Source organism: Nicrophorus vespilloides, unplaced genomic scaffold, assembly GCF_001412225.1.
Source record: "Nicrophorus vespilloides isolate i.1.1-1 unplaced genomic scaffold, Nicve_v1.0, whole genome shotgun sequence".
In the NCBI taxonomy this organism is placed as follows: domain Eukaryota; kingdom Metazoa; phylum Arthropoda; class Insecta; order Coleoptera; family Silphidae; genus Nicrophorus; species Nicrophorus vespilloides.
This window is the reverse complement of record NW_017100098.1, coordinates 276,667-301,926: the sequence shown is the minus strand read 5'-3', so window position 1 is coordinate 301,926 and position 25,260 is coordinate 276,667. Positions and strand designations below refer to the sequence as shown.

Here is a 25,260-nt window from a genome sequence, read left to right as displayed (position 1 = left end):
ACTCCACTCTTTCTCTCTCTCTCACACTTTCTGTGTGTTCCCAGTTTCCCACCCGTTAAGCTCCGACCAGCATTTTTGTCTCAAATTATTTCAGTCCCGCCGCTCGAACGACATTCACCACAGGCATTGATTATACCCGCTGTTTGTTTTATGCAAATTCCTTTCGAAATAATGAAATTAAATTTAAATAAATTTTCAAACGGATGTGTATATAAAACGCCTTCGAGGATCTCTCTACGCGAATATAAACCTCATTAGAGTGCCTTTGTAACGCCTCTTCCCTCCTCCACATAATTACATAAGCTCGTGTAACTTTCTTATCTCATCTCGAAATATTAAATGTCTCTTGGAGTCATTACGCTCAACCGATCTATGTATTCCTACAGCATCATGCCAAGACATCCTTCGAATTACTTACTATTTATATGCATTTTGCATCGTTTTATTCTTGCACTATGTTTTACTTTGTTTGCAGAGTAATCAATTTAGATAATCTGTTTACTTAGTTTGTATATAATAATAGGCGCTGCCACCACTCTGAGAATATTAAATTTTACTAATTGTCGTAACCAATCAATTACAGCAGCAAAACCACAAAACTAATTGATCAATTAGATTTAGTCGAATATGAAAAATGTTTTTAATACTCTATTTTTGTATGTTTCAGTTCCCATGGAGGATGTACAGGGTGTACTAGCTAAGAAGAAAGGACTGCCGTGTGATATAACTCCCAGAGATAGAGATGACGCTGTAGCCATGGTCCTTTGGTTTAAAGAAAGTATTGGGGAACCATTGTATAGGTAAGAAATTTATATAGTATTTACTTTTTATTAATAGTTACATAACATAAATTTTTACAACATTTTTTAATAAAAATGAATATATAAATAAAGTAAGAAAGATATTATTTATTTAATACATAAATAAACAAATATGTTATAGGAAATGATCAAAATGGCTAGTTAACGGAATGCAATAAGGAATAATTATAAGTGGAAAAGGTGTTTTTTTTTTATTTCGGCGATGAAATAGTAGGCAGGTAATTTAGATAAAAGCGTACCGAAACAATCGATTAGAGTGCAGGTTTAATGAAAAAAATATCCACTACCTGCGGAGACTTTCAGCTATATTTTACAAATATATTAAGCGGCGATTAATAGTAGTGATATTCCTGCTGCGCTTCGCATTTAATCAAATTAGTATCTTTGCCATTCTAAAACCCACAAACCTACATTCTCTTCTAACAGTTATAACTAAAGAAGGTATTCAAAAATACCTACAATTACAAAGTAGCAACGAATTCACCTCCTGATTTTTTGCTTCATTGTTATTGTATAGTTAATGATGTGCTCGATAAGATTTTAGAAGTTTCGGAGTTAATGGCAGTTTTTGAAGTTAATGAAAAGTAAACATTCATTTTATTTTTCTTTGGTAATAGATTTATACAGCTAATTGGAATTGATTATTTGTGTTACGCGAAACATTTAATTAAGGATGAGCAAAATCTGTAAACATCCTAACATAAAATAATGTTAGGATGTAATGTTAGATGTCTTTTTTATATATATATATTAATTATTGTTCGATTTAATGTTTTTTATGTCGTTATGGTGTTTATGTATCTTTATATATTATGATCTGGCACCTAAATTAGCCAAGATGTCTCTTGTCTTATAACTTGATTTAAGTGTTCTATTAAAACGGTTCCAGCTCTCGCAGGAGCAGAGTTTTGCTGGGAGATTGGCTTTTATATACGCGGATGAATATTCATTATGGCGCGCGTTTCTGGCCCACTTGCCAAGACAATAAGGACAATTTTCACACCCGCAATGAAAACGTTTTCCGGGGCTCGTAAATCTCTCAAAAATCTTCTGTCCCGTTTTGCTCTCGTTGCTTTTCCACCACCGCAATCATTGCCGCCAAAGTTTAACCAAACTCCTACAACCCCTCACCTCTTGTTTATGAGACAAATACCGAGCAGTCGAATAGAATAAATAAGTACAATACACAACGAGGGTCCTCAGTTTTCTCGATCCCTGTTATCTCTCAGAATGTATCTGTGTTCAGAACGCAAGGAGAGAGCAAATAAAAGAGCAACGTTTTGAATATTTCCAGAAAGTGGCTGCTGTCATTTGACATCTAGGGTGCGCGATGATGTGGAACATACAATTTACTATACTTTAATCCATTTCAAAAATATGAAGAGTAATACAAAATAGAAACATATATATTCTATTTTATATAATTGAATTTCTTATGCAATTTGTAATTTTCTGATTCAAATATAATATATTTGTAGATTCAGACATAAATATTTATCTGGAGTACAAACTGCTCTGTAACACATTATACAATTACATTAAGTAGATTGTTTGAGGGATTATAAAAGAAACATATTCTAAAAAAAAATAATTTGTAATGTTTTCCCATAAAAATAAGTTTCAATTAATATGAAAATTTTATTCAAACGTTACTAAAAAGAATATATTATACCTAGATAAATAAAAATTACCTTAACTTTGAACAGATTCCTGTTCTTTCAAAAAGTTAATTTAAATACTGGACTTAAAGTAATATTTACAGTAGTTTTATTTTCTTATATATTATGTATGTACATGATAATCTTGTGTTGGCTGCCCTCGAAAGCAGCACAAAAGATATCTTTAAATATATTATTTTAGGAACGTGCTGTGTTCTCTCACACTTGATATTTCGTGACCCTCTGAATCGATATATTCTTTTAGAGGGCAATTTAAAGTTTTAAAAGTGCACGGATTATTATTATCATAGATTTTGAATATAAATGGGACACCGTTATGAGCTTCACTAAGGCTGGGCTAAAGCGCTCAGATAAATTTCTTCAAAATATGTTTCCACATAAAGGAACCGCTTTAAAGTTTTATATTCCAATTCAACATTATATAAGGATCAGGTTATATTTGAGGTTTTTGTTAATCGCGATTTTTTGTTATTCAATTTCATTATGCAGAAAAGAAATACTATACATTCATTGAACATTCAATTTATGTTTTATATTCGGAATGTAATTGTATAGTTATTTTACTAATTACTTTTGCTTTGTTACAGCTTCGACGTGAGAGGTAGACATTTCAATCAGGCGAAGTTGTGGTCGTCCCCAACAGTTTTTGGAACACGCGCCTACTTCCGAGCTGCAACAAATCCAGCAACATTAGTTATAGATGATATACAACTCACAGATGAAGGCATTTACAGATGCAGGGTGGATTTTAAAGATTCACCCACTAGGAATAGCAACGTGAATTTCACAGTTATCAGTAAGTATTTTATATTTCTTGAAAATTTCATATATTTGGTACTGTGTCGTAGAATGTGCGCAATAGATATATGTGATATCCCAAAGCTATATTATCGACAAGGTACATAAGGAAACAAATTGCCGTATGCGCGACTTTCAACATCGTACACTACAAAAGAGTCGCAACCGAATACATATTCACAAATCAAATAGCAATTTTAGTAATATAGAATATTATTTACGTTTGTTGAAGCATTGATTAATCCAACGTTTATTTCTGTTCTTTCTGCTTTATCTCTAGATTGCACTTGTTCTCTTGTTAACCACAATTTCGTCATCTGCTCAACACGTAAATGTAATCATGTAAATTAGATATGCAAATGCAAGGATCTTTCTCCCCCTACGTGTAACTCAGCATTTTTGAATTTAACGTCTTCAATTTTTTCAACGTTCGGATAAAAAATCGAAACCATAAACCGCCCATTCTCTAAAGCAGCAAGTTAAACAGCAATTTCCAAATCATCTTTAAAAAAAATGTAATAGCAATGATCATAAATAATATTACTTCAATAATTAAACAAAATAAGAACATATATATTTGGCTTATTGTTTTACGTTTGTTACGAATTGTCATCTTATTTAGTAAATTGAGGGAAATATTTTAATGACTGAAGCCACGTGTTAGCCCGGCGCATCCACCAAAGCGTTACAAATATGAGCAATTATCTCATCTATCGAGACCAGTTGAACACTTATCAATATTTATTCATTTAAAATAAATAAATGAATACAAAAGAATCAGATTGAACTTTCTTCTAATTTATGAAATAAATAGGCTCAATAATGCAATCATGTGGAAGACCAACGAATATTTTTATATCAAGTTACGTAAAATGATATGAAAATTATACGAAAACAGAATATGTGCCGATATATTTTATTATTATAAAAGTTTAATGGATTTTTTTTTTTAGATGAGAGTGAAAATGTAAAGTTTATAATTATGATGGTAGCTAAATTTCCTCTAAAATTAGTTAAGTTAGTCTAGATATAAATTTGCTTATAAGCGTTTGTAAAAGCGTGAGATGAGTTACGGCTTTTATATGACATAACCGTTGGCAAGAAGGGGAAGGGCGGCTGAAAAGGCTCGGAGGGCATAGTTTTCCCAGCTCGGGGGAGCAGCGAGACCCATCGGTTACGGCAGCCGCCCGCAATGCAGCTCTTATCTGCGTCTGTATGGGTTACATAACATGGCCACGCCAAAGCCGGCACATATAAACGAAACCCGGTACCAATTTCCACGCTTATAAATTCTATCAATCCATTAAACACAAGCCTTAAGAAGATATTGCATTTGAACGTCAGATTGATTTAAATGGAAATCCACGTACGCTCTCAACACAAATGGCTTTCTATATTTTACATTTGTTTCGAGACGAGCCGAAACCCATAACCTCCAGCCAAACGGTTTATCGATTTACGCTAAAACTTCGTGAGCGTATCAATTTTAATTAGAAAAGGCAAGAGTCCGAGCGGACGAAGAGAAATGACAATCTTTACGCAAGTTCCCTTATTGAATCAAGAACTGTTTTTCACTGGCATCGTCATTGTTTTCTAACTACTTATAAATAGAATATGATCTTCCTGAGTGCCGTTAGATGTTATATCTTTAACAGCTAAAACGTGGTACAGCAAGATGCTCATAAATAGGAAAACTTTAGCCAAAACTTCTAACAACCAATTATAGCTGGATGATAACAAGTAACATAAACGTGATAAACTAGATACATCAACATATCATTTCAATCCCGACACAATTTCCAAACAGCTTTCAACTTTCAATCGCTTTAGCAAAAATGGATCCCAATTCGAGTGCCGCCCTTGTGTAACCGATCCGATAGCAAGCGCGTAAATCACTGCCGCAACAATAGGAATATACGAGGTCCCATTTATAGAAACAAAAAAAATATACGCCTTTCTATCATTATTGTCGAGTGCAAAACGAACGAAAGTATAGATATATTAACATGTTTTATTTTATTCACTTTCCTGTTTATTTCGCATTTTGCAAACTACACCACATATTACGCCTTGATTTATCGACTTGTTAATATTATTGCGTCCGATTGTTTTGAATTTACCTAATAAATAATGGTACTGCCATATGTTCCCTCGAAAATGAATATATTTGGTTTTCAGCAGTAGTCCAATAATGGATGGAAAAATCGTATTTATTTGTATTTGCAACTATTAAAAATAAACAAAATCGTATATATATATAAACTTTTTAAAATATTAAAATTTCTATTGTGCGACAATAGAATAAACAAATGTTTATTAAGTAAACATTGGAAACATCGCGCAGGGGTCTTGCTTTCAAAGTGATCCACTTGGAAATTTTGAATGAGGATTGACTTCCTAGTTGCGAGGCGTGCCCCCGGGATCGACCCTCGTTCTTCTTCGTTACATCGTATTCCCAAAGAACAACCATATTCATTCTAGATCCTGTATTTTACAGCTTGCCGTTTTTTCATTCAATTATCATTAACAATGCAGTGATTTCAAGAACCGCGACTACAAAAACCTATGCAAACTATTTCGATGCAGACGAGTAATAAATATTCTTGTATTAATTTCCACAAATTTATTACGATCAATTATGCAAATTGTATCACGATTATCAACTCAAAAAGAAGCAATATTGTTATAATTCCTCAAAAATCAATCAAAATATAATATTTATAAATTTTGGAAATATGGAAAAATTTCAATGAATTTAAATTAATGATTAAAGCAATTTTGCAATTTGCTTTTAAGAAACGTTAACCGTATTTAGTCCTATTCCTAAATTCATATTTAAAATATTATTATATATTCCATTTAAGTAAACAATTTATTATTTATTATGTTTTATTGTATGCAGTTCATCATAGATATAAAATAATAACTTTAATTGTATATAATACTACTTTTTAACTATCATTCACGTATTTAACGATCGTTATGTTAAAGAGTGACAATCAATATTTTTCAGTCGTATTATAATTTATAACTATTAAGTGTAACTAGTCATTAATTAAGTATATGTTACACGATAATGTTATGCCGTGAAACGAACCGGAGAATTATAATTTGGCAGTGGCACAAGATTTCTAAATATTATACCATAAATCCGAAGATCCGTCGGATTATATTTCCTTTGAAAATTGATATTAAATTACACTTAGAGCAGCTTTGTAATGTTAGATGTCCAGATGTTATGTGATTTCCCGAAGAGAAACTCGACGTAATTAAAGTTTGATATACGGAGCATGTAAGTCGAGTCGTATACCTCTCGGTGCGTTAATTGACAAGGCACTAAGTTTTTGACGAACACGTTTCAACATAAACAGGAGTCTGGCTTCTTATTACCATCACACAATCACAGGAAGACGATGATGAAAACTTTAATTAGAAATTTCCATGAACGCATAACTTTTATATTATATAAACTTATACTAAATTATTTAATAAAGGTTTTTTAACTAATTTGTATTCAATATTTCCATTATCATCCTATCGACCAGAAGTATACCAACAAACTACCTATTATTTTTTTTCTGCCATATAGTTGTGTTTTAATTCACACATATACTCATCAATGTACAAAATTAAATTAATTATTAATAAATATCTCGTAGTTTTTCACATTTGTATAGAATGTCGTTTCTGATATATATATATCAAACATCATTCTTATTTTTTTCTTATCTGATTGTTTAAACATTCTGAGCTCTTTCATTTTTGTAGTAAATGCACCGTCAAAGGGTGCCGGCAATAATTACATGTAATTATTTTAATCTGATAAAAACTTCGCAGTACAATTAAAATTCAATTATACTGTAATTTTATGTTTGAGAGGGTGGGCCTTCCACTATACTTGAACATAATAACATTTTAAAACGATTGGTTTCGTTTTGGTTAATTAGGTCCCAACAACTATTGTTCGCCTTTAACATAGATATTTCCATTTTCTCCCGTTTTTTTGTTTCTTTATGTAATTGCTTTTTGTGTGGTGCAAGAGGAGGAGAAGCAGAGGAGGTTGTAGGGAATATTCGTCGACCCAAAATTTGCATTTATATACCCCGAAAATAAAACATTTTTCTTTATTGTGTGTGCGGGTCGAGGTGGAAACGACCCTAGTTCGGCACACAAGCAGTTTAACTTGGAAGAATGATGACGGTGGAAATCGTGGGATAAAGGATGCCAGCTAGCCTGGATCCTGGGACAGCCACCGCCTGGGAAATAGACCCGATGCCGCCTTTTCTCCGCGTTTCCTCCGCGATGGGAGGAAGACCGTTTTCTTTCTGCGCCGACGTCGAACTTTAATTTCGCAACAGGAAGACGACAAATTGCGCGATTTATATACGTTGCGTGAGACTTACACATATCCATGGAAGTACTCCTCAATTTATTTCCAAATTGTCTTTTTGTTTACGACTTTTGATTAAACTACACAACATACCTCAAATTTATCCCATATCTATATTTTAATGACGATTCAAGTTATTATTTTTATAATTGTTTTATATTAATTTCTATTCATATTTTTTTAATATTTTCAAATATTTAGAAAATGAAAATTTCCTATTTTATATTGCCAATATACTAAATAATAAATACAACATATTAAATACAAAAACTATTTAAATATAACAATTTTGTTACGAATAGAATAGAATTTAAATGAAAAGATAATATATTTTAATGTTTTTAACGTTAAAATATTACGTAAATGTATATATGTTTTTATAAATGTCTTTTCATGGTAATCAATCACAATACATGTTAAAATATTACTCTGAAAGTCACGTTTGCAGTGCGAATGCAGCGTTATATTATTTAATCAATATATGTGTTGATGTGTAAAAGGACGAATATGAAACTCTGAAACAACATGACTCGTTTTCACTGTAATGAGTTTGTAATATGGCTATAAAATGTGTGCTCCAAGGCAAGCGTATTAATTAGGCTTTCTTTTGCAGTCCCGCCTGAAAGGCCTGTTATTTATGATGGACGCCGAAGAGATAGAACGACAAAATTGGAGCTATATTACAATGAGGGATCCGACGTCAATTTAATCTGCGAAGTCGCCGGAGGTAAGTAAATATTCATATTTCGTTTTGTGTACGGCGTGTTCCATCGAATAATATTAATTTTCATGTTTCGTATCGATTGCGGCGATAAAACAGAAAGGAAGGAAATGAGAAGAGGGAGGGTTTTATTTTATATGCGCCCTTCTGTTTCTTTGCTAATAAAATAATCACAGTAGGAATGCAGAATCGAGGGCGGTTTTCGGCGGATAAGGGACCGGAAATTTCGAAATCGTTCGTGAATTATTCATAAAATTCGGTGGAATCATAATATAAACAAGGACGCTCGAATACAAGTGGCGATATTTCCGATAGGTTCCAGACAGTGTTTCATCGGGTGCGGTTTTCGCGATGAATGGATTGAATTTTAGGGAAATAATCGGATTTCCATTCGGATGTCGGATGAAACAACGGCGACTGAATTTTTGCTACATTTCTCACTCTTCCTCTTCCATACACTTTTACAGCGACATAAAAATTTATCGTTTTATATATTATATTCCGCATGACGTTCTCCATCATATCGGTCGGGATCCGCTCTGAAATGCCGGTGGCATCGTAAACAAACGTTTCACTACTTTTTACTTCTTGCATATTACAGGCAGACCCAGACCTCGGGTTACTTGGTTCCTGGAGAATACCATCATCGATGACTCATACGAGACCCGCTCCGATGGTACTGTCGTCAACCATTTAACCTTCCCAAATGTTGGAAGACAACATTTGAAATCAAGACTGATATGTCAGGCAATGAACAGCGTTCTGGCACCACCTGCAACCAGCTTGGTAGTACTTGATATTAACTGTAAGTATTTCTTTTTTACCATTGAGCAAGTATTTTTGCTTATTAATAACTATATAAAAAGGATCTACTACTAACAGAATATGCAGATATTGCATAAAATTATATTTATTTACAAAGTTTCATGTACTTTCGAGTGACATATATACTTGAATAACTAAGTAAAATATCTTCTATACTTATGAAGTTCCGCGTATAAATATCAGATTTATGCGTAATCTAATATAATAATTAAATACATATTCACAAGGGTAATCCTTACACTTCTATATTAATTGGGATAATTATATTATTCTAATCGAAGAACTTCAATGAGCAACATCGCATATTTGAATTAATAATAATCCCAGTGGCCATTCAGTAGCATCCAGTATATAATTATTTCACACAATGGATGCAATTACGTGAATAATGTCAGTGAGTTTAGTCAATATTTAAATAAATCAACGCAAGCTTTCTGTGACAATAGAAATTATGAAACTGTAATTTGCATACATCTACGTAATTGAAATGTAATGATATCTATTGGTAAGCAATAGAGCAGTCGATGCAGATGCTAATTATTTCCGTGTGCGTGTTTGTACATTAAACATAGTGCTGCATGCTATAATTCTAATTATTATTTGCAATATTTGATAATGAGATTTGCTAAAATAATCATAGCTGAATTTTATATTAGTGGCTGATTTATATCACGAACATGTTGTTTTTTTTTTGTATATTCAATTTATATTAATTTCTGACTGCACTACTATTGTACTACTTCAAAATAACGACGGATGATGTAATTTAGCAGATGCTATTTCAATGCAAAATGTTATCCATCACAATAGATATTAATAAGTGTTAAACACCGAGCGGATATCAATTATTTCTGACATAATGGGATGAACGGATTCGAGATGTGTTCAATTGCCATTTTATAAAATAAATCAAAAATTTAGTGAAAAAGTGTCAACATGAAAGTACCTGTAGAATTGCTTAACTCTAATTGATATATACAAACGGCATTGTATGTACAAAGGCCGAGTATGCATTGTTTCAGGGAGCCGCAAGATCATCAGTGATATTCATAATCCAATGCTTTTAATTTAATGGAATATTTATCTGTGCCAAAGTTTCCAGACATATAATCGTATTTTCTTTAACAATTAAATGAGTATATAAATGCTACTAACTTGCCATCTCATGCAACATTTGGAAAACGTTCATTTGATACAATCCGTCCAGGCTTTCCGCGTTTTACGTGACCAATATTTCAACTCATCCGATCTTCCTTTTCTTATTGCCGCGACCTAGGAACGACGCCTCTTTTGCAATGGGTCGACTGCAAACCAATGATAATCTACAGATTTAGCGTTTGGCTCAAGTCTCCTTGTTATTGGTAATCTGAACGGGATTAGTTCTATTTACTAGGTTCTTCTTTGTAACATGAACAGGATGATAGATGTAATCGGTTGTTATCACTAACAATGGTCTTCAAACTGAACTTATTCGAACAATAATTTATTATTTTCATAGAAATAGCTTTGTTAAAAAGTTAAAAAATTCGATGCATATAGTGCTAGTAGTTATTTATAGTTCAAGGCCATATATATATATTTGTAAAATATATGTACAAATGTAAAATTTTGGTTTGATATAGTTCATATTATATTAAAATAGCATTATGTATAAAATTTATTATTGTTTTTATTTATTTAGAAAGAATAGAAAGAATGGAAATCAATTACAGATGACTTTCAAGTTTTATTAATAGTTTCTAAATGTTTATGAAAATATGCTGATGCAATGATTGATAGTTAAATTAATGCAAAGTGGGGTATTTCTTTGGGACTGGGACTAAGCGATAAATAAAAGTGGTGACGGCGTCACTAACAGCAAAAGAACCATCAACGAATATAAAAACGAATGCTGCAGCGCCCAACTCCCTATACCCTTCGAATAAGGGTGCACTTTTTAAGGGGAAAGCTTGTTGTCATTCCGTGAATATTTTAAAATATATTTAATGCTCTCTATTCCTCGCGGCCTTCTTTGTCGACGTTTTTGTCTTTCACGAAATTATAAATGCAATTTTGCTTTGGTCGAAGAGGAGTTTGCAGAAAAAGGCGAGCAGCCGTATATAAATGTAAATTGGCTGAATCCATATTTCACCAAACTTTTTCTACTTGTTGCAGTGAAACCCCAATCAGTAAGCATTCTGACAAAGGAAAAGCAGGTTTCAGCTGAGAAGAGGTACGAGGTGGAATGCAGGACGACCGGATCCCGGCCGGAAGCCGTGATCACCTGGTGGAAGGGCAGCAGACCAGTTAAGAAGCTGGCGAAGAATGTAAGTCTGTGAAAGTGTAGAAGCATTGTCGTATTTCTATCATTATTCCAATGAACCATTCACCGAACCCATTTGCGGATATTTCAACTATTTATGCAGCATTAAAAATAGAAAATATGTCGTTGTTTTTCGTTCGTTTCTTATATAATTTCTACGTTGTACCTAGGGAAGCGTCTTTTCTTTGCGTGTAGGTAATTTGTATGTTGCAAAACAATGAAACGAATCCGGCAGACTCGCTTTTCCTATTTTATTCTATATTTTTCACTGTAAACATTTCCTCTATTCTTTTATATGATAGTTAGCAAATATTTTGTTACGCTGTTTCGAGAAACGTTGTGGAATGGATGATTTTTCCCCATTTCATGTGATACTACATTCGTATATTCGTGCGCTGCAGTAGGAAGGAGGGAGGCAGCCAGACTCGAACTGAACTATTCTCAACTTGAAACAGGCTGAAGTTCATAAAGTCCTTCTTGAGCCTTTTCGCTTTCAAAAATTATTCAGCTGTGCATCCAACTTCTAAACAGATGCTGCACATATCCGCATGCCCACGAACAAACTAATTACATAATTAAATTGCTTTTACATATTAAATTCCTACTCGCAAACTACTCCATTGATAATTTTCTTAATTAAATTGCCACAGTACTAGCAGTTCGGATAACTTTTCAGGAAACCCTTCTTTTCCTTCCTATTTTCCCGATTTTCATCCGATAAAATTTATTGCCTTTACACAAACATTCAAATAAATAGACCAGTGTTACAACTCCACGACTTTCATTCGTAAAAACAATTAATCCATGACTACTTTTTAATTGTTTTCTACTTATATCCCCACGACGAATTTATCACCAATTCTTTTTTATATCACCCAGTATTAAGTACACTATTTTTTATTTGTACAAAAATCTTTCGATAATTATTTCTCTAGATATATTAGGTTCGTAACACTATATATAAAGAATTCAAATTTGACGATAATATTTTTTTTTAATTTTACATTTACAATATAATAGAAACTTTTGATGTTTGATGCAATACACACATATCAACACATCAGAATTTATGTAATATTTATTGTAATACTTACTAAATCATATGCTCTTTATCAATATCAATTAAATTATAAAACATGCAATATATACATATTTGAATAAATAAAAATATATTTTATAATAAATTAATATACAAATCAATATATCTATTATATTTTGTTACATAATTATCAAATTTTTAATTTAATTTCAAATATGTACATATTATAATTAAAATAAATTTAATTCTATTTAGGGAAAAAACTAAAAATGACTAGTTTTTTCCCTAAATAGAATTAAATTTATTTTAATTATAATATGTACATATTTGAGTGATACAATCATTAATAAATAATGTTATATATTCAAATAAATAAATGTAACATTTGAAAATATTATTATTTTATTCGCAGTGTATTTACAAACAAAATTTACAAAACAAATGAATATTAATAAATAATAACACATTCATGTCGCAAATGCAAATAATATCCAACATAAAAGTGAAAATAGTATAAATGAATTTATTTTTTAATCTGGATCCCTCTATTGAAACTGTCTGTTCTGTTGGTATACATTATTTAAAACCACGGATATCACATTGATTTTATTGATTTAAATAATCAATATATTACATTTTATTAATTATACACAGAATGTACTTTATCCAAATGAATGAATTATGTGCTTTGAATATCAAATATATCTTTGCTCACCGAGTTTATAGTATTAATAACGTTGTGCACTTTTCGGAAAAATTTGTAATACCTAAATTCTACTCTAGCTGATATTTACTAGATTATTGATAAATATGTGTTTACATGCGTTTGCGACTTGTATAATGCTAGAATGAGTATCAAAAATTGATCATGTCAAAGTATACATTTCAATATACTTTTAGTTTTTTAAAACAAAATTACTATTATGGTTGAATTTGAATCCGCTTTTATTCAACATTTCTAAAGCACAATCCGTGTATGCAATCGTCAACGTATTACCAGTATCCCCAAACATTGAGGATTAAGCACATCAATAGCTGCGTGTTGTTACATGGAAATTAAAACCTGGAGCTTTTATGTACAGAAAGCTTTCAGTTTAAATTGGTTTACGAAAAAAAAAATATATACCGTAAAATTGTGAATAACGGGAGTAAAAAGAATCTTGACTATGTTCAGTTCTGATTACAAGTATCTCTAATTTAAAAAAATAGAATAAATGTATAATACCAAATATCCTGTATTCTGATAAATATTTTGAAAGTAGTTTTCTTAGCAACAGGTTATACGTAGCATTGGTTAGTGATGATTTTAATGTATGTATTGGGTTCCAGTTCTCCGAGCAGAACAACCAAAGCCTCAGCATCCTGACTTTCGAACCGGTGATCGATGACGATGGCAAATACTTGACCTGTCGGGCGGAGAATCCGTCCATCTCCGACAGCGCCCTCGAGGACAAGTGGAGGCTTAACGTACACTGTAAGTTTTCAACATTTCGTTTGAAATGTACTATATTTTTCATCAGTTTACCATCCATCTCTTTAATCTCTGCATATTTACTCACGGTCTGTTTCAACTCCAACTTTCCGAGCCTACACCAATTAATTTATCTATTCTCACTGTTCGTTTGGTATATTTCAATATGATTTCGGTATTGAAAATTCTTTGATTTGAAATCATAATTTAACATTAATAATATATTAGTCGTACCAATTACTATGTGCACGTATTTAGATTGTGTAGTGCTATAGTAAGTTTAAATAACACAATTGTTAATAATCAAAGGTATTTTGTACACCTGATAGACAATTCTGTATCACACTTTTGATGCAGCATACAGATATCTGCTAATTTGTGATATTTTTATATCTATATAAAAAAGGGGAGCTGTAAGTAAAATTTATTATTCAATTATCGAGTTCAGTTTTCTGGTAATCCATTTTTTTTTTCTTTGATAAAAAAAATATTTGCCTCGATTTTTCAGATTCAGGAGAACCATTAGTGTAGTATATATATTGTATATTGGATTTATAAATACTTTCTTTATTGCTATAGATTATTTCATGCAGTCTCGCTATAATCGCGCAATTAATTAACGATCAAATATTTTAAGCTCTTTGTACTTAAAACCCATCTAAAAATTTATTTTCATCCGGTAATTACGCATTATCGCCAATAAATATGAAGCTTACAAAACGATAACTCGTTAATTTTGGAGAAGCGCACAATCGATTTTCCCTCCTCCCTATTCTCCTATGCCATTCCCTCAATGCAGATGGAGGGGTGGTAAATCTTGGATGGAAGAACAATCGCGAGCTCCGCCGCCGTATTGTTTCGATTCGGTCTCTTGGAGTCAGAACATTTTGGTTTCCTACCCAAATGAGTTTCGAATGGGCGCATTGAAATCCGAAACATGTTTCGGTAGAACTGAAAGTAACGAGCGAAGATCTTATTTGATTAAAACATGTGCATGTATGCATGCTGAAGTCGTGAGGCGTACTAAAAACGTTTTTGAGCTTTAGGTGTGTGCCCTTGGCGTGAATTATGTTTGCCAAATTTATACGGAAAGTTTGTATGTATGGCCGACTGGACGGACATATTTCCCGGTTTACTTTTCATAAAGCTTCACTTTGATATGTTGTAACTTCTATCGCCCGTGTGTGGTCTTTCAAACTAAATACAGGAAAGTTTTCTGCATTAAGCTGACGTCGGCAGTAACAGAAATCGCATTATATACGTTATTTCCATTGTTGGGCTGCAGCTCCCAACAATGGACCACTCTCCGCTACTGTACATGCCTTTTTTTCATTTAATTGAATAGATTTATATGTGTTCCATTGTTTCCTTTTTCTGCAGCATTTTTGCTTTGTTTTTGTTATTCCCCATCCATCTATCTCTCCTCTGCTATATATCACTCCTTCTACTTGCTTTTATTATTTTTTATTATTTTTATTATTATTATTATACTTGGAACATGTTTTGATATCGGATAATTCTCCAAACAGTCGGAGTATTATTAATGATACAAAAGTACAATCAATTTATCATACACTATAGGAAAGCGCTACAAAGGCAGTATCGGTAAGCTGGATAGAACTATTTTTCTCGTTGATTTTTGGGGATGCGCTCACGTCTCTCTGTAATATTTGTTTTTTTTATATTTACAACATTAAAACGAAGATAATTAAAAATGCTCTTATTATCTGTTTCAGATATGCCTGTTGTGACGTTGAAGATGGGTTCGAGTTTGAACCCGGAGGACATCAAGGAAGGCGATGACGTCTACTTCGAATGCAATATACGTGCTAATCCGAAAATGTATAAACTCTCCTGGTTCCATAACGTGAGTACGCTTTTCAATGTGCGATAAAGGCGGTGTCCGAAAACGGGGCTTTATTGGATTTTCGTAGGGCCAAGAAATTCACCACAACGTATCGGCTGGGGTAATTCTCAGCGATCAGAGCTTAGTCCTGCAGAGTGTGACACGTGCCACTGCTGGGGATTACACTTGTATGGCGGCCAATTCGGAGGGCCGTGGAACCAGCAACCCAGTCACCCTCACAGTTAGATGTAAGTTCCAAGATTTAACCCTGATCTTACTTATTTCGCAACACCGATCGTACATCTATTACTGCTTTCTAACCTCATCTCATCATAAAGACGATTACGTCTTTAATCTGTCATTTATTATTTAAGAAAACAGATTAAAACCTTGAAGCTTATTGTTATATTTAATTCATTATACAATTTATATGTAAATAGATATTATGATTTTTCTTAAAATATTTAATTTAAAATTGTCATTGTTATATTATTGTGATATTGTTGAATTTAATTTTATTATTAATTATCATTAAATAATATGCTAGACAAATAGGTCAATCGCGAATAGTTACAAAAATACTGATTATTTATAATGTGAAAAGTTGTCCGCCTCTGTACTAGAAGATAGTAATTTACACTTACAACTCGTATATGTTAATGCTAGTTATATTTACCTTTCTTTAAACGAGTTTTCCCATAAATATAATATGAAATTACAAATAATAACTTCACTTTATTTCGACGTAAATAATTTCACCATATACTTTTGTGTAATAACTACTTACTAGTTTGTCTGTAGGGAAATAATAAAGTTTCCAGAATTACATCATAACTTCGGCTACTGCATTCCACGTACTTCGGATGTGGTCAAAAGCACCTGTGCTTAGAGCGAGGCTATAAAACAATTACACCTTTGTTTAAGTACCCTTACGTAGACAAGATGGAGAACATTAACCTTTGAGATCTATGATGGGAGCAATTTCGAATCCAGACATATTATATGAAATTATATCAAATATGTATTTACATACATATAAACTTACCTTTCATAATGATTCAATTTAACTCTAGAATAAACTTATATAGGCGGTACTAAGATAGTCTGGAAACCCGTTGTCCTGGAGCCGCATGCGGCTCTTTTCAGAAGAAACTGCGGCTCACATCGGTGGCTTTGTTAGAAAATTAATATCACTAACCAAAATTAGCGATTGTAATGTCTATATGCGGCTCTTTATCTTAAAATGGCTCTTGCTCTAAACAGCCACTAACTTATTGGATAATAGACTAAAAAGACACTTGATCTCACATATAAATTTTAGAATTGAATAAATTTTTAGTTTCGTTATATTAATGTTGGATTATTGTTTTGTAGGAAAATTTCAAAAAATATTCAGACTGTCAGATCGTAAATTTAAATAAAACTTAAAAAAAATATTTTCCAGGTTTTTTTTTGACAGAAATAATATTATAAATATTGATTATTAATATTGAACCGAATTCCGTTTGTAATGTGTGAAATATATACATTTTGCATATCCGTAAAAACTCGAATAAATCCCATTATTAAGCGCGGGTTAGGAAGATTTTGGTATTTAAATTTGTATATTTATGTGACAGCAAATCAATCGTATAAAAAAACAGTAACAAAGTTGGAAGAAAAAAATACTGTATTGTGCGTATTTTACAAACCCGCAATCGCTTTGATCGTTTGGAACTATTTGAGCGTTGTGCGATGTTTTTAGTTGTTTTCGTTAATTTATAGGGGAAACATATATACACCGCGGTTTTGCGATATGAATTTTTATTATTTCATATTCAAATTTAATGTCTTTTTCAGTCACTTCATTTAATTGAAAAGCAAAATTTATCAATAAATATAAACAAAGTGTCCAATTTTTTTTTTATACAAATAAAATCTTATGTAAATCGATTTTAATAAATTTGTATTTTATGAACGGTCAAAATTTTCCGCAGCAAATAATTTTCATTTTACAATATAGAACGCTATAAAATATGTATATATATATACAACAAGATGAATTTAACCATTATAACGTTCTGTGTATATGTTTTCATATTCTAGTAACAATTTAAAAAAATAATGATTCGTTCAATTATATATATTTACGCAGTAAATTTTGTAACACGAATGTGCTCCCGAGGTAGAAATATGTTTATGGTTTGTTTGTCTACATTTTTTTACTCCTTTTTTTTTCTGTGAAACCTTGTTTACGTAACATATTTAGCGTTCAGTTTCGGAACGATGGCAGTATGTAGGGGTAGATAGTATAGGTTAAATAATGCATTTGTTGTTCGATCGGGCACAACAATGCAGTAATGCATGCGGGAGAAATCAAAGCTGGGACCGAGAGTTCAGATAAACAGTACGTAAACTGTTTAATAGGATGCGCAATCCCACAGGCTGCATTGATTTATTAAGACCCGGATGTGGAGGAAGCAGCGGGAACATAGGAAGCATAGGGAGGAAACAGGCACAGGAACAGGGACAGTCGACATTGCAAATGTGTACCGCAATAAAATATACACAAAGCAATCGCTCCGACCGAAGACACATAGCACAACTAATATATTAGGATGGCCAATATCCACACCAAAACCCTTCAGTACTCGTTATGTTAATTGCATTACATAATCAGCAAGAGAAAAATCCAAACCATTAGACATGCAATAACGAATTTAAAAAAAATATTAAGTCAAATGTGTACTGTGACATCGTCCATTTATGTGATACCATACGATATACACTTAGTAAGTATGCTTTGGTGAACAAAGGGTCCCTGTCGTACTACAAAAGGACCAGAATATGTCCGCAAAATTCAATTAGATTCGCCATTCCATTGTCTACCATCACATACTATTATATTGTAAGCAACGTACTTGTAATACATTTTGAACTACAGTATTCATAAATTGATAAAATTACACATTTATTGTTTTATTTTCACATATAAACAAACGATCAGTATAAAACTCAAAAATAGATTAATTAGATTTTAATTTAAACATATATTTTCAAACATATTTATAAAAATAGTAATACCAAACATCTAAGCTATTAAGAAAAACTTCAAATATATCACGAAATGGTTTTAAATTAAATAAAAATATATTTGGGAAAGCATAAAGAAACAATTTATAAAAAAAAACTTGGTAAGCGATTACAGTACGTAAGATAACTTTAGTAATCCTCACAATAGTAATTTAAGGAGGGTCAAATTTCATACGATATTATAATGTGTTAAATACACATATAAAATACTTAATTAATTGAATGGTGAATATGCAAAAACGAAAATGCATCTTATCATTTGTAATGTGCTTTGGTAAGAAAGGAATCTTATTTGTGATTTAAATCCTTACCTAAAGACTTAGATTTATTTCTGGCATGCAGCGAGGGGATTTCATTAGTCCTACAAAATGTAATTCCTCGTTCTTACATTGTGCATATAATTCAGTCATAACTTAATTTACATCCCCATTACAAACACAATTACAATACAAAATTAATTGAATACGTTCGAAAACTTCACTAGCTAACATGCATTGTTATCTTATTGCTTAATAAGCCGTTTGACGTATTATACAAAACAAATCCTATTTTAAAAAAGTATGTAGTAAATATAGTTAAGTTCATAATGTATGAATGCAAATGCATTGATAATAATGAATACTTTTCATAAAATTGCGTAAAATATTAAATTAAAAAAAAAACATGTCACGATAATGACTTTTGTATGAGAGAGAGAGAAGCTTCTTTGTGCATTTGATAAGGAAATTTAATGGTGGTATTTGAAAACCGGATGGTTGCATGATATTACCGTCTCGAAACAAGGAAGCTGCTCCAGCATAACGCCGCGAACCGCAAGATGGCATCTATATATGCAAGGCCCGGTCCATTTGCAACATTCTGCAGCTTCCGCCACATAATTACTTAGCTCCATTTACTCCTGCACCAGAATGTCCTATGAGAAATAATTTGTTACATATACACAAGCTCCAAACCTATTTTTGTACTTGAATTTTACGATGCCGCATAGCCATGTATTCATTTAAATAATTAATATTTATGTTTAATTAGTAGAGCCGATGATACTAAAAAATAATTAATTTAAAATATTCCTTTTCGTTCCTTCTTTATCTATTTTTAATATTACAATTGAGTGATAACGTGATTGAATATATTTTTAATATTTTTTTTGTTATATACCTCTACGTTTTAACCATTATTAATATTCCTTCAGTTTTAAATAGCATATTTAGACAGACTTAATGTTTGCTGCATTTTATTCAATCGTTGTGAAATGTCATCTCGTTTAATGTTATTTTTTTCCGCTTGGTGGAGGGTTATAAACTTCATACGAACGAGCCGAAAAAGCCAGACTCAAAAGTTTAAGGGGTTATTATTGCCTTCGCCAAGGGTCAACGAAAGGCGTGAAACACATGTGTAGTTATATTATTCTTATTTATTTTATTAATTATAAATAAATGCTTTTTATATTAACCGATGTTTCGCATGCCAATACATCGATAATAAAGCTTATGGGTCATGTGTATCATAATTAATGAATGTTAAAATATGGAATTTTCAATACGATATGTGCTCTTCCACAGTTATATATAGAACTTAGTGGTGGATTCACTAGATCTCCAGAGATTATACATCAAGAGTGTATACTATTATACATTTTTTTCGAGCAGCGGTTCAGGATAAGAAAACGGATCTTGCCTTTGGCACCAATACACTTTTTCTCCTATTTATTCTGGTGGTAACGTACATACTTCATATTAAATGTGTATTCAGAGTCTCCTGGGTGCTTACAGTTTCCTCTTCTTTTTTTCTCTTGTTGTTGGTTGTCCTATTTTGCCGGTCACAGTGAGGAGGACAGAAGTGCTTTTTGTATGTTCGTGTTAATGTTTTCCCGTTCTCGGGGAAGCAAAAATTATTCGAGGTCGGAGTTGTTGGTGTGTAAATATACTGTCGGGATAATTTGATAAGTAAAAGTCTTGCTGCTGTTGCTGCTGCTGCTACTCGCACTGTCTGTTCCGCAATTAAACTAACAAACAGTTTTGAACCCTGCAAAATGAAATTATTAAATTCGTTAAAACCGTTAACTTTTCGTGCAACTCCCCCAGTCGCTTTTCTTTTTTGTAATTTGGATTTTGTCGCTTAAGCAATTTACGACTTTCCGTACATTTATTATTTCTTCCTGCCTCTTATTCATGCCCTTGTTTGTATTACTTTTAATTCCCTTTCTGCCCTTTCTTTTTACAAGGAAACGAATAATTGTGTTAATTATAAGAATTAAGTTATTTTGTTATATTCACCTCTTAAGTTCCAAACAAGATTTAGATGGTATATTTATTGTTGTTAAAAATTTATATATATATATATAAGTTTACAATATAATATATTCACTTAATTATAATTATAAAAAATTGCTTTCAAATTAAATCATTTTCCTTTTTGTATAGACAAAAAACCTTTGATTTATATGGTTATGAAGATAGTTTAAAAATATCGGAACCTGTTTAATATATGTTGTTTGATTTTTGTCGCAGATGCTCCCGTTTGTGTGCAGGATCGGGAGGAGTTATACGGTGCATTGAAGCAGGAAACTGTTGCGTTACGATGTCAGGTCGACGCGAATCCTGCTATTGTGACGTTTCATTGGACATTCAACAATTCCGGAGATTTGACTGAGGTTTCGACCACCCGCTTTACCAGTGAGATGTCTTCTTCCAGGCTAAACTACACCCCCGTTTCAGACATGGATTATGGTACATTATCCTGTTGGGGCCAGAACGAGGTTGGCCACCAGCACGTGCCGTGTGTCTTCCAGGTAGTAGCTGCAGGTAAGAATAAATGAATGCGTGTTGCGGCTTGAGACGTGGCTTATACTATGCGATATGATAATGTAATAGAGGTTGAAGAGTCATTGCGATAATAAAATGTGGCATGGTTGGTATAAAATTGGCCTGCCGTGCGGTACGACAAGTGCGGTGCATTGCGGATCCCCATGTTTTATGTATGAATGTAAAATTTGAACGTTCTGCGTGAAACCTAGGAACGAACGGTGGCTGGCATTGCACTTATTTGAGAAATTTTATTTGACCGCAAATTCGTAACGAGTTTTATGAAAATGTATGCACAGAGCTTATTGCGATTTATGCACGGCTTCTGAAAACCTGAAGCTTTCATCGACCGAACATCATCCTATCTACCCAACATGTCTCTCTCATTTTTGCAAGCTCTGAAAACTTTTCACTAGTTCGTCGATAATCTAATAACATCAAACATTCCTCCGAACCCATTCAGCGACAATTCGAAAACCAACGTGCGGCTGAAGAGAACTTCTCCTCACGTACTTGTAACAACCGATTTCCGCATTCAACTAACGTAAACTTTTGCATCTTTGCGAGAAACCTAAATTTTTCATTACGGCCTAATTAAGAAGGTGCTAGTATTCGCTTGTAAATTGTGACAATTACACAAGTTCTTAGGATCGCACGTCCGTATCTCCCATCGATCACAATTACAACGAAATTACCTTCCTTTCTTTTTCATCGGATTCAGGGCACACACCATGACCATCCGGCGACATAGCCATGTGTCGAATAACAAGAATAACAGAATTTTAAATTACGCCGGTAACAACAAGAACAAGAACAATAATAAAAAAAACAAGCAATGTAAGAAATATCAGATTCTATCCGCTTTTTTATTTTCATTTTATTTAGGCTTTTATGCAACACGTTTTATGGGATTTGCAAACTCGCGTATATAGAAAGTGGTTGGAAACTTTCTTTTCGGCTTCAATTATAGAGGACAAAAGCTGCACGGACTACAATTTTGCAAGAAGAACTACTTACGCAAATTACTCATTAAACTTGGCGTAATTAGTGTTCGTTAATTATTTCTCATTGTATTTCAGAACATGCCTGATCATATTCATTTTACTATAAACCGTCTAGAATTTAAAGTCTGCTGATTCTCCGAACACTATTTTCTATTTACGCATATTTATATTCAACCGGAATGGTCCTTACTCCTTAAACTTTTCGATATTATTTATAAACTTTACAATATTAATAAAAACAAAATGTATTATATAAAATCACAGAAAGGCCTACTGACTGCAGTCCATTGCAATAATATTTATCCTAGATATTATTTGCACTATATGTTACAAATAAATATTTTAATAAACTGTTTTCATTATTTTTCAAATTGTTGGGCGTTACAAGCAGCTGAAATTTTCTATTGGATTTGATTTATGTTTGAAAAGAAGAAGTTATAGACGTTATTTGATTTTATAGGTCGGCCGTTTCCGCTGTTGAACTGCACGGTGATGAATCAAACGTCGGACTCATTGCAAGTTGAGTGCAGCGAGAGTTTCGACGGAGGTCTGCCCCAAAGTTTTCTGATGGAAATACTGGAAACTCCGAGTCTACGTTCCAAAATCAACGTGACTGCAGCCAGGACTCCTCCAAATTTTTACGTGGATGGCCTTGAAGCTGGAGCTAGCTACAAATTGATGCTTTACGCAATAAACGCAAAGGGTCGCAGCGATGCGACCATCATCGATGCTGTCACATTCAAGGGCGTCGCCAAATATACAGGTACCCTTCGTTGCTGTAACTTATTTACTGATATTTTCTTGTTCGTTTGCTCATTTCACGCTTTGACTCGTCTGAATATTTTATTCCTTGATGCTCATGTATAATTCATTTCCTTTTCGTCTTAGCGGGCGCGAATCGCTCGGGATTGTGTGTGGCTTGGCAATACGTCTCATTCGCCATTTAGTCCACCCTTATTTCGTATATCCACTTTGAATCCCAACGCTCTCTCAACAACACAACACGGCCCTTCTATCTTTCCATTCCATTTTCTCTCTATCTCTTTTTCTCTCGTTTTTTGTTGTTGTATCATATCCCCGTATGGAAATGCTAGCAGAATAATTTGTCCGCCATTCAACTGATGAAAGATATTCCGAGTTTCCCCTCGTTTTTATCTACATAATTTGAAACATATTGCCACCATGATATATAGCTAGCTGTTCACTTTTTTTTCATTTCCTATTATTTTCGTCTTTCATTACTATTTTGGCTCAAACCGCTTTTAATTAGATTTTTTTAGAACTGTTAACCCCCATTGTTATATATCAATTTACTGCATCTTGAAAATATCATATACAAATTTTATTTAATAAATTATACCTTAAGTAATAGTATTCATTTTTTGAGTCTTAGAATATGTTACATTGATCGCTTGTTATGCTGGCAGGTACTTCTGCAGGAATTCCGGTGAGTCCCTTGATCCTGGTTTTATTGGCAACAGTGGGCATCTTAGCTGCAGGAGTCTGCCTGGTCCTGGCTGCCCTATGTCGAAGGCACTACACTAGACCCTGTCATCGCGACGGCGGCAGTAAGCACGTTCCCATGGAGGCAGTAATCGCGGCAGAAGATCTTATTGTTGATGGGCACATCACAGGCGTCAGATCGCCCGTCATACCCGACACATCTATCATCGAAACATTGCGCAACGGACCAACCTCGGAGGGTTCCGATCCCGACATCATCAGGAATCAGTACGGTGAGCATACACAATTGGATTACACTAGACTCTCTACTAATACATTTTTAATTAAATTCATTAACTCTTGGCCAAACAAGAAGCTAATTAAAATTAAGTAAATCTTAATTAAAATTTCATAGACGATTCTTGCCAGACGACTATACGTTGGAAATGTTTTCATTATTATAATTTTTTTGTTTCATTCTGTGAAGCGCTCTGTTTTTACGATATAACTAACATTGTTCATTCATTACGATTCTTTGCTAAATTAGATTTTCCGTATGCAGAAAGAAGACAAACGCAGAGTTTCATGAAGGTGTATGAACCACCGAAGCAGAAGATCGACGAGAACGAGGACGAGGTTGAAGATTTCGAATTTAGACATGTTGCCAAAGAAAAACACATCCCATCGCAAACGGTAAATAAATCTACTTCTCTGTCCCTTTGTCTTTTCTGTTTCCTTCCTGCCTTCCTTCCGACCGACCCGAACGGATAAATTTTTAAATTTTTGCTTTAATTATTCAGGTATACAGGAGTCTCCAAAGGCAAAATAGAATCCCGGTATCGGCTGTCACTGGTTCCCAGACTCTCACGCACAAGTATAGAGGCCCAGAGGTTGTCACAACATCTAACCGAATACAGGAGAGTTGCATATAAATGTACTGTTTTTATCTATCATATGTATATTATTAATGTATTTAAAAACTAATAAATTGAATTAATATTCACTGTAAGCAACATAAGTAATGCTTTAAATTCCTATTTACACT

At 33.0% G+C, this 25,260-nt stretch overlaps 1 protein-coding gene across 2 annotated transcripts; it reads left to right on the top strand.

Moving 5' to 3' along the window:
- Positions 1 to 670: 670 nt before the first annotated feature.
- LOC108567878 (hemicentin-1-like) lies at positions 671 to 25,253 on the top strand. Of its 2 annotated transcripts, none has more exons than XM_017928592.1 (13): positions 671 to 800; positions 3,088 to 3,296; positions 8,302 to 8,415; positions 9,011 to 9,214; positions 11,389 to 11,540; positions 13,905 to 14,049; positions 15,783 to 15,913; positions 15,981 to 16,140; positions 21,475 to 21,768; positions 23,233 to 23,535; positions 24,200 to 24,508; positions 24,778 to 24,908; positions 25,016 to 25,253. In XM_017928592.1, the coding sequence occupies exons 1-13, from the start codon at positions 673 to 675 to the stop codon at positions 25,145 to 25,147; spliced, it is 2,412 nt and encodes an 803-aa protein (XP_017784081.1). In that variant the 5' UTR covers positions 671 to 672; the 3' UTR covers positions 25,148 to 25,253. The 2 variants fall into 2 exon arrangements, with proteins under 2 accessions (XP_017784081.1, XP_017784080.1); XM_017928591.1 differs by having other exon boundaries at positions 24,763 to 24,908; positions 25,016 to 25,252.
- The last annotated feature ends 7 nt before the right edge of the window (positions 25,254 to 25,260 follow it).

Coding starts and splice junctions, on each gene's coding strand:
- LOC108567878 (XM_017928591.1), top strand. CDS start 673: ATGGAGGATGTACAGGGTGTACTAGCTAAGAAGAAAGGACTGCCGTGT. Junction 3,297..8,301: donor CGTGAATTTCACAGTTATCA/GTAAGTATTTTA, acceptor TTTCTTTTGCAG/TCCCGCCTGAAAGGCCTGTT. Junction 14,050..15,782: donor GTGGAGGCTTAACGTACACT/GTAAGTTTTCAA, acceptor TATCTGTTTCAG/ATATGCCTGTTGTGACGTTG.